At 50.8% G+C, this 10,511-nt stretch overlaps 1 protein-coding gene across 1 annotated transcript in view; it reads right to left on the reverse strand.

Moving 5' to 3' along the window:
* syne2b (spectrin repeat containing, nuclear envelope 2b) overlaps positions 1-10,511 on the reverse strand; it is a 75,965-nt gene that overhangs the window by 63,156 nt on the left and 2,298 nt on the right. Inside the window, exons 2-10 of the mRNA XM_086050001.1 lie at positions 8,975-9,036; positions 7,264-7,359; positions 7,093-7,170; positions 6,915-7,007; positions 5,466-5,668; positions 5,013-5,212; positions 3,815-3,918; positions 2,987-3,076; positions 691-804 (exon numbers count right to left, since the gene is read on the reverse strand). Of these exons, the coding sequence (XP_085906127.1) occupies positions 691-804; positions 2,987-3,076; positions 3,815-3,918; positions 5,013-5,212; positions 5,466-5,668; positions 6,915-7,007; positions 7,093-7,170; positions 7,264-7,359; positions 8,975-9,036 (1,040 nt within the window). The remainder of the gene's footprint in view (positions 1-690; positions 805-2,986; positions 3,077-3,814; positions 3,919-5,012; positions 5,213-5,465; positions 5,669-6,914; positions 7,008-7,092; positions 7,171-7,263; positions 7,360-8,974; positions 9,037-10,511) is intronic.

The raw sequence follows: 10,511 nt of genomic DNA on the forward strand, positions 1-10,511 counted from the left end.
AGCCCGTTGAACGGAAATCGACGTGGGATCCAAACCCAGATGGGGTAGTGAACTCCGGTTCCTTGAGAAACACGCCCTGCCTGTTTTCGATGTCTCCCACCTTCAACACGTTTGATTCAAACGATCAGCTCATCAGCAAGTGCTGTTGAAGGCTGAAACGATCCTGATCATTGGAATCAGATGTTTTGGAGGAGGGAGACATCGAAAGCAGGCAGGATATGGCTCTCAAGGAACCAGAGTTCCTTACTCTCGCGCTAAAACACGGACTAGGTCTTGTGTTCTACTCCTACAGAAGATCTGGAAAGCTGGACTCCCAAGCCAAATGAAGCTTCACATTTTTCAAACATCGGTAGAGTCAGTACTGCCCTATGATTGTGAAACACGGCCCTTGAGTCGGTTGTGAATGGGTGTTACATCAGCTGGAAAGAGGTAGCAAACAAGGAACTGTACGGAGATATTCCCAACGTCATCTCAATAGTCAGCGATGGCAGATTGCGTGAGGCACCGAGATGAAGCGGCAAACAGATTTCTGCTCGGGCATCCCAGCATGGAACATCTGGTAGCCAGCACAAAACCCAAGTGCGGGTTCTCCTCGACGCTACCGGTCTTGAAAACACCACAGAACTGGCATCTCGACTGGAGCCCACAAACTCAGCTCAGTCTTAAGGGTTGATTGAGACATGAACATACGTGATAGCGCTCGCAGTAATTCTCGCCCCCGGTGGAGTCCCAGCCCTCCTGCAGCTCCTCGTACGCCTGCAGAAGCCAACATGACACTTCCTGCATCTTGCGGTCTGGGCTCGCCTGGGAACAAAAAAAAAAAAAACTGCCAGTTTTCCACTTTGGCCATTCACTCTCTTCCCAACTGACGTGAACTGAGAGTTCTTCTGAAAGCACTTCTTCTGGTACCTCATGGCTCGTACGTGCACATGGGCCGCTGGCTGCTTGTCGGTAGCCATCGTTCAACCAGCCGCACTCTTAATCGGCCAATTTGAGGAGCCGCCATCAAGCTGCTGTTTTCGGTCATTGGCTGGGTTACTATACCAATTGGACTCCTTTGTGTACTGTGGCATTTAGTTCATCTATGTGTAGGCCTGTTTTACCGCCGCTTCGATTCTCTTTGCCGCCTCCTCTTCTGCTTAGCGAGGGGGCTGTGTGGCGATGATTGAATCGGACGCTGTTGCCGAGTGGATTCCGCACCCACCGACCGGGACAAGAACCAAGGCGGGCCACTTCCCCGCAGGCGTTGCCATGGCTATCTCAGTTTTGCCCTAGGTTGGGGCGTGGCCACTTTGTAGCTCCGCATGTGATTGCCAAATGCTCTCTGCCGCAGTATTACCCGCCAGACTAATGCAGGTTGTGCAACTCTGAGCTGTCATGTTTGAGCGCACTTTTCAGTCGTCCAATTTTTCGTCACGATGAGTCTAATGGTGGCGCCTTCCGACACTTGTTGATAACACACGTAGTGCACCGGTTGGCCGTTCTGAGAAGGAGTAGGAAGCGGACCATTTCTCGTGGAAACCTGTGCGTTTTCCCCTTTTCTCTTTTCGGCAACACCGTAGTTAGCGGAAGGCGCACTGCTCTCATCTGCTGCCCAGTGCCGCTTCTACTCCTATAACTGTGCGCCCCAAGTGGTTAGTTTAGGAATTGTATTCAATTGCGTGTTTGTTGGTTGCTTTTTTCCATGCATTTTCCATTTCATATAGCAGGCCCGTTGCAACCCGCAGGCCGTATGTTTGACACCGGTGCTTGATGGCGCTACCTTCCATTTCTTTCCCTTGCTTTTAAATGTCTTTAAATCTTTTGGTTGCAAGCGTTCTGAAATGTTGCCCATGTACTTTTGTATTTATTTATTTTTTTGGTACGTAATTTGAATGTTCTACTTTTGTTCTCAGAGCACCGCGAATGTCTTCAGTGTTGTTTGTCCGAGCTTTTAGATGTTGTGCTTTTGCTTGCGTGAAGCATCTCGAGTTGTCCTGTGTATGAAATCAGCTTGCCTTGCCTTCCCGTTGCCTTCCCGATAACGCCCAACACGTTTGGGTAGTTTTATCCACAACTTTGAAATTTCCAAATACAGCAAGTACTCAGTCTTGGAAAACATTGCTCAACTTCAAAATGTATCATGTGGCCCTGAAAAAGGTCAAAGGTGAGTAAGGTCGTACTCATTCAAATGCATGTACTAATCTGTTTTACAAATGTTTCGATTCTTCTGCCAAATGCGACATCAGCCGATGGATTTCGAGCGGTCGCGGGCACGGCGGTCTCTCGCGGTGTCAGCCGACCTGCCGTGCCGTGGTGGTTCACATTTTCTCTCACTTTCAAGGCTGACTTTGTCCATTTTCTCAACTGCAAATGTCTCACGCGTGTGCTCTATTTATCCCATGACGTACTTGAAGAAGTCGTGGAGTGCCAGGCTTGGCACCGGGTCATGAAAGTGCCCAAAAATCTCCTCGCCACACTTGCGCTGTTGTTAACCACAGCGGCACGTGTTTCTGTGGTGGCAGTGTTTCGCCGCTAGCTTGCCACGTGAGCCGCTCACGCATGCACGCGGCAGAGACATTGTTGCCCAAATCATACAAAACACTTCAGGGAAGATGCTTTCCTTGGCACCGCACATTGTAGTGGTAGAAATGGGCTAAGCAGTTATCATCAAGGAAGTGGCAATTGCGCCAAACGGCCCCGGACGGAATGAGGGCATTTCCGTGCCGGGGATGGCGACCCATGTAGTTCCTTGCTTGCATGGGCCCGTCAGTCATTGCTTTCGCCCCGCCCGCAAAATGGGAACATGTGAGAGGGTGAAAAAGAGTTTATGCCAGATGTCAGCCATTCAGTGCTGAATTGACTCTCAGCCTTTGCACCTTTTCAACACGTATCTCCCCACGCATTTCATGTCATTGAAAGTAAACACAAACAGGTCCAAATGTTTAAGAGATGTTGTGTTTCGACAACGCAACGCCAGCGAGAAGCAAAGCATGATGGGAAATACCTGCCGCAGCGGCGAAGCAGAGATAGCAGGAGTGTAGTGGACCGGCAGGCTGACAGGAGACGCTGCTTTAGGAGGACGCAGGTACTGGCTCTGAGAGGAGGCGCCGGGAGAGCGAGGGAAGGAGGGATGGAGGGAGGGGGGGAGGCGGTTTGGGTTGGAAGGAAGGCAGGAAGGAAGGAAGCAATTCAGAATTGTACAAAGTGTCGCAGCAGGCAAATGTAAAGCACACGTGGAAAACCTATAAGTGGAAAGCCTAGTGCACAGACGTCCAAGAGGCGGAGCGGGGGCCAGCTCAGGGCTGCCGATCGATCGATCATTTCGTGTGGCCAATTGAAGCAATTCATGAGCGTGAAATAATCCAAGTCAAACAGTGGCTGCAAATTGATTCTTTTCAGCGTCTGAAGGGAGAGAAAAGCCATGCCGAAGAGGAAAAGAAGCAAAGCAAACCGGAGTATCGTGTCAGGCCAGCCCAACAAGTTGCATGACGTGACTGGAAGCTTTCAATTACGCTTCAGCTTGTCCGGGAAAAGTTCAAGTCCGAGCGCCGACGTCGTCCACGTCAGAGCAATAGTAAGGAAGGAGCATCCGTGCTCATTATTAGGATCATTCTTATGAGCATCATAAACGGGCACCTGTCTGGAAATGGCTCGCCGCCAGACAGGCAGGGGGTGGGGGAGGCTTAGGGTTAGTACGCCATTAGAGAACAAAATGACGGGTGCGGAGCAACGCTGCACTGAGTGCCTGGCATGCGGCGGCTGGACAAGCGTTGGTGGTGCTCTGGCAGCAATCCGCCTTTCAAGCGCGCTGGCGAGAGGAGCGGCGGCTGACCTGCATGGCGTCCTCCTCGGAGACGGGCGCGTCTTGGGAGTAGCGCAGGAACTGCGCCACGTAGGTCATGATGGACTTCTCGTCGGGCTCCCGCACGTCCACATCTGCGTGCACATCATCACAGGCTGCCATCAGCGAGTTGCTCTCTTGGGAGGGAAGCCACATTTGCTGGCAATTGTCTGGCAACTTTGGGAGCTGCTCCCCCGCCCCGTCCCCATGTGAGAAGCTCAAGTGGCTCGCTAACAGGCGAGAAGAAGCGAAACAAGCCAGTATTTCATGTTGCGGCCAAGCCGGCGAGCGGCGAGCCGATCAGCCGACACTTGGCCGTCCTGCGGGCAAGGCAAGTGACGACAGAGCAACTTCTTTCACAACACACAAAGACGCTTTACAGGAGGCGCAAGCGCACACGTGGACTAACGTTGACGTCGCTACATCAATGGCCCCCACTGTATCTGCTCGGTTGCTTGTCGCTACATCAATGGCCGCCACTGTATCCGCTTGCTTGCTTGCTTGCTTGCCTGCTTGCTCTCAACATAACTGAGACATGAAATATGGCCACTCTGAATTTTGACATGACGATACTTCTGCCAAGATTTCCACTTTTCGTATCAGCGACGTGCGGTCAGGGAAGGGGAGCAGAGCAGAGCAGACCAGAGCCTGCAGGCCGAGAGGGGAGAAAAACCTAACTAGTCATAAGCCAACTCTTTTCCACTTCACTTCTCTGCTATGTGCATCCATTTTCATCCATTCCAATAATAGACAGATTTTGAGAAATACATTTCTCACCACGTGTCTAAACATGCTGAGCCAACAACAAAGTGCAAGAAGCAAACAACAAAATAACCTCACAGTGGGTCATAGTTTTGCAAAGCTCTCTCGTTTTTCCCAGATTTTTCTGACACGTTTTGAGCTTGTAGTTTGCTGGGTCTTAGTTGTCGTTCCTAAGCTGTTGGGCCTTGGCTATTAGTTTGAGGTCCTTGAGTGGACTTTGTCGACTAGTACGCTAGTACACTGCTCCTTAAGCCCCGGAGCCTCTCCTTACAGCGAGTCTTGGGTCCGCTGGGGCTTTGAGGTTTTGCTTGCCTCTGCGGCCTAGCGCTCGGGTTTGTGGTGGTGCGCTCACACCTACTTCTGTTGTCAAGGGTGCAATGGAAAGCAACCTATGGCTGATTGGCCAGTTTGGAGGCGGCGCCCTCACCGTCGGGCTCAAGCAGCCGCGGGATTTTGAGCTCCCGCTCAGCCACTCTGAAGGCCTCGTCCAGGTTCTGCCTGTTGCTTCTGCTCGCCGCCTTGGACAAGTCCACCAGGTCGCAGCGAAGCGCATACAAGATGGCCAGGAAGACCACGCCGCTCCGCCAGCTGCCCTTGAAGTCTTTCACGCTCACCGAACATCCTGCCCTGAAAGCAAACGGCAAAACCTCATACAACCTGGGGAAGGGGGGCAAAAGCCCCGGCTTTTGAAGGGGGCAAAAGGCGGAAGCCAGACCGCAGCTGCGCCAAAGAGAATCGCTGACTGGTGGAACAGCACGGGCAGGTTTGAACGTCGTCCTCGGCCGTCTAAATATGCGCATGCGGGACATCGTGCGGCTGTGTTCGAGTGCGCAAACAGACACGGCAAAACCCGAACGGACCGCCGGGGCACCATACGCACTTGTGGCACTGCTCGCGGACCCACAGCATCAGCGCCTTCTTGGCCGACAGCCTGAAGCGGGCGTGGAGCGGCGAGCCTCCGCAGGGGACGGGACTGCCGCCGGCCGAGTGACCGCTTTGCGACGACCTCGAGTCCAGACTGGCCAGAGACTCCATGGATGACTGCCGCGAGCTGAAGGAAAGTCCGCTGGCCAACTCCTCGATCTGCCAAACGGACACAAAGACTTGCTGGTCCTGTCTGCTCGCCTGCCACCATTCTCGACATGCAACGGTGGCACATTCAGTGGCAGTTGGCTGGACAATCGAGGGCGCTGTAGCGCCTCCCCACCATTCAGCTGGGACAAAAATTCATTAACGAATTTGCAATATTCTAATAGGAATATTTCAAAGAGGACAGCTGATATATCAACAGTATATCGGTATCTATGAAGATCAGGCCAAATAGTGCAGAGGTAATGAAGACTCAAATTGTTATGGTAATTTTCTGGTATGAAGCGCAGACATGCTTCCCCATTCTCTCCTGTTAAAAGTTGGACAGTTGGCAGTCAGTGCCTTTTTAATCCAAGCGAGAGGAGCATGGTGGGGCGTTGAACTGCAGCGCCCTCCCACCATGGAGCTGACGTCACATCTGGCCAGCTATTACCGATTGGCTCAGGGAACCGCTTTGGTGCAGAGTTGATTGGATTGAATTTTCTGTTGACACGTGATGCAGTCAGCCGTTGGTTCCTAGCCTACTAGGACGCCGTCTTGGCATGTGTGTGTGCGTGCGTGCGTGTGTGCGTGCATTCATGCGTGTTGGAGCCTTCTCCCATCACGGCACTGCTGCTCTTGTACAGTCCAAGGTAAATGCGTACATTGGAAATACGACATCAATAATGCCAGCAAAGCCTTCATCTGATTTAGGAACTCCCCGACGTTAACTCCGGCTAAGGATGGGTGGATGTCTTGCTTTGTGGTGCGAGCCAAATTTTGAGTTAGGAGGGAGCTTCAGATGCGCCCACCCTCAAGTGGAGAGAAAAACGGAGTGGAGCAATTCAAGGGCCTGTGTCACTAGCAGACATAGTTGCCATGACAGACATCTCCGAGAGACCAATTTGCCAAAAAGTGGCTGTGACATCGTCACGACGTTGCGAGGGCGGCGTCTCCGGCAAGTCTCCTTTCCGGCTACTCTTGGAGATGTCCCAGAGACGTCTCCCCAGTCGCACTCTCGCCCAACAGACAGACTTTAGTCTGCTGGAGACCAACTGGCCCGTAAGTGGCCGTGACACCTCTGCTGGAGATGTCGTTGAAATGGCCGCGCCTCCCCGGAGATTGACATTGCGTGGGACGAGCGCGCTGGACAGGCCCAATTTTTTACACCCAGTCTTTCTGCGTCGAGCTTTGTCGCTCACTTGGAGCAGTGGCTTTGAAAAAGAGGTGGCGATGGCTGCTTTATTGGTTTTGCTCTCACGTGATACTGCAGGATGATGGTCCAGATGAGGCCTAGGATGATGGACGGCTTTCCATCGATGATGTCCGAAATGTTTATGTTGACCAGTTTGATCTGAAAGCACAACAAGACAAGACGGTTGACCGGAATCATCTTTCCAAGGCTCAAAAGTGAACCGTCGCCGGGGTTTGATGTTTACTGATTTGTGTCGGAGGAAGGCCAGGCCTTTCTCGATGTTGCTCCTGTGCTGGAACGTTCCCCTTCCTCGCTCACGACTCTGACCGAACCAGCAGACGCCATTAGCATTTGCATATTTGCATTAGCTTTTTTTTTTTTTTGCTCCCGAAAAGGAGGGAGCTTTTGGACTCACGATGCGCTGGTTGCTCATCACCTCCAGCAGGTCCAACAGTTTGGATCCATCACGGAAGTCATTGAAGAGATCCACCACCCTGCACGGAGGTCTCCGCTACACGCACACACAATTAAACATCTATCTTGAACCAAGAATGCATCAGTTGGAATCTTGTGAAGGCTCAGCTGGGAAAATATCCCAAGATGCATTTCGTGCTGCTATCACCGAAAGAGGTCAAATTCGGAGCAAGTAAAGAAGTGCGCAGCTCTTCCAATTTACAAAGAGACTCAGGTTCTCGGGAAGTACGTTCTTGGGTACGTTCTTAGGCACAGCTGGGCATAACGCCTATGTGATGGACCGGTCCACCTATGATGGATACCCGTTTTGTAGGTGATAAATGATTGATGGAATGATGGAAATTAAATTAAAAAAACGGACTAAGCATAGTGGAGTTTCGCCCGTCTATGCAATCGTCTATTTTCGCGCCGCATGATAATCTGTTCGAATATGACAGGGTTTTTTGGTTTTGTTTTGTATTTTTTTTAGACGGATAGACGGATCGAAACTGAGCAGTAGTTGGTCGCAATGTGTAGTCAGAAACGCTAACAGAAGCCCATTTAAAATCATAGGTGGACCGGCCAATAGGCGAGTACTATTTTTTCCGGCCGGAAAAAATGGCGGATAAACGGGCGGCGGAAGGGTACCGCGGCTGTAGGCGGAATGCAATAAATGGACCGCAAATTTTTTGTAAAATGCCCAGCTCTTTTCTTAGGTAGACTGTACTTGGCAAGCTCACGAGACCATACTTTGCCTTCTTCATATTGAGAAACGGACTTGGCCTACTGTGAGCTAGCGTGCCACTCGCCTGGTTCTCATCTTAACACAAGTTGTCACAAATGTGCATTCAGGTCACACCGACTGTTAGCATTTTACTTCCTGCTTTAAAGGGGAATTCAACCCACGCATGTTTTTTTTCAATATGTTCTATACAAGCCCACTAGTTGAAACGCGGCATTCTGATAAATATCGCGTTTGTGGAAAAAGAGCTCATCCAGACGTTTTTAGTCATCTCTGGGGGCGGCCAGTTTGTCAGCGACCAATCGCGGCTCAGCTTCAGAAAACAGGTCAACCGTGATGGTTCCCTGAGCCCTGAGCTGTTGCGATGTCATTTTCAGTCGACAGAAGTGACAAAATGGCCGCCGCCTGAGATGGCAAAAAACGGCTGGATTAATGAATTCTTATTCCACAAACGCAATATTCATCCGAATGTCGTGTTTCAACTAGTGGGCCTGCTGGGAACATAGTCTTGACAAAAACACGTTTGGGTTGATTTCCCCTTTAAACAAAAATAGACTATCAATTTACGCATGACAACTGATCACAAGCACAAAGTCATAGCCAGCATATCATTTGATTATGTGTAACGTGGGAGAAAGTACTATTATTATTGCTAATCTGGAGCTGCTGCCTTCCTCACAATATTATCTTTGTGCTCGTACACGTCAGTCATTCATAATGAATGAAGACACTGACATCATGTGGGAGCCTTTTGAGCAGCACCATGCTAATGTGGCTAATGTTCACTTGCTAATGCTCTTGAATTCAATTCCTGCCATGCATTTGAGTGCGTTTAAATTGTTGAACTGGGTTAGCGGGGACGTGGTTTGCTGCTAACACGTGGTCAACATGTAATTGAATGCCAAAAGGTGAAAGTTGAGCGAGCGCTCACCTTTGCCAGCTGGGTGTTGACCCAGTTGGTGAAAGTCCTTTTCTGGACCTGCTCCTGCTCCACTGCGCACACATGCATGCACACGCGCGCGCACACACCCACACACACACACACATACGCACACACACACACACACACACACACACCCACACACACACATACGCACACACACATACATACGCACGCACACACGCACGCACGCACACGTTGTTCTTGTTAATTTCGTGTCTCCATTGAGGCTAATGCATTGAACACACTTTGGCGACCACTGACCACTTTTATGATCACTCCTTTTCATATTGGTGACATTTTCTTGAAGCATACAATAAATACCCAATCACCAAATTATTATTTGTATAAAAATGTGTCTCACTGTAATGTGTTTTTCTTTCACAATTAGAATAGGGACGAAAGAATCGCCTCGTCCACAATGTTGAATAAATTGGACGCATTGACGCTCCCCCAAAACAGGTTTATAATTGGCTCGAGATGGTGGCACAGTCCTACTTGTGTGTCTAAAGGAACCAACTCAACACCACTGGGAGGCAGTCTAATACTGTGGTGCAGACACAAAAGAAGAAGAATAGAGGTTTTCTTTTTCTCCTACTCAGTAAGCTGCTCTCATGGGCCCAGTTCCAATAGCCACACTTGCACCTTGTGCCCCTCAGTTGCGCGTTCCCGCCGAGGGTACGAGTGTGTGTAGGGCAGGGGTGTCCAGCTCCGGTCCTCAAGGGCCGCTTTCCTGCGTGTTTTCCATCTATCCTTGCCGCAACCCACCTGATGATCGTTAGCAAGCTCTGAAGAAGCAAGGAGAGCTGGAAAACAGGCAGGACACCGACCGGCCCTTGAGGACAGAGTTTTGGACACCCCTGGTGTAGGGTGTCCCAGGAAAGTGCTCTGGCGCCCCGCCCCCTTTGCGCCCGCGTTCCGCACTTCGGCTGAGCCCGCATTCATGGCCCCTAAGCCCAAGGATATTAACCACAAGTCATTGCGGATTTGACCAAAAGAGCGGGAAACTGACGACGTTTGGTGGAATTCCTCTACCTGTGCCGAAAAAAATCTCTCTTCAAGTCTATTATTACCAAGCTTATCATTTGTATATATGTCATTCAATCAATGTTTTAAAGTCACCGTTTACCGTTTACCCTTTTGTCCTAGTGTAGCTGCCGCACCCTTCTCCGCCTGCGCCCCATATCGCGCAGGAGACGCAAATAGTCCAAATAATGGAGCCATGCTTAGCTCCCACCGACTGGAACACAGAGCCCGAGTTTTGCTTTACTACAACTTTACTGAAGTTTGCATATAGTTTTAAACGGCAAAATTGCCGAAACAGCTAACAAACAACCAGAGCTGGGCATTCCGTCAGTCACTGACGGATGCCCGTTTTGCTGACGGTCGACGAATGACGGGACAAATGTGGAAATCCGAAAGGAGCGCTGCGCGCTGCGCGCCGCGTGCGGGGGCCCTCCCGTCAGCGCATTGATCGGATGACCATTTCCCCCGCCGAGGGCCACCAATCAGAGACAAGCACTGCAGG

Source organism: Filicampus tigris, chromosome 13, assembly GCF_054856515.1.
Source record: "Filicampus tigris isolate MCC_2025a chromosome 13, RoL_Ftig_1.0, whole genome shotgun sequence".
Taxonomy (NCBI): Eukaryota; Metazoa; Chordata; class Actinopteri; order Syngnathiformes; family Syngnathidae; genus Filicampus; species Filicampus tigris.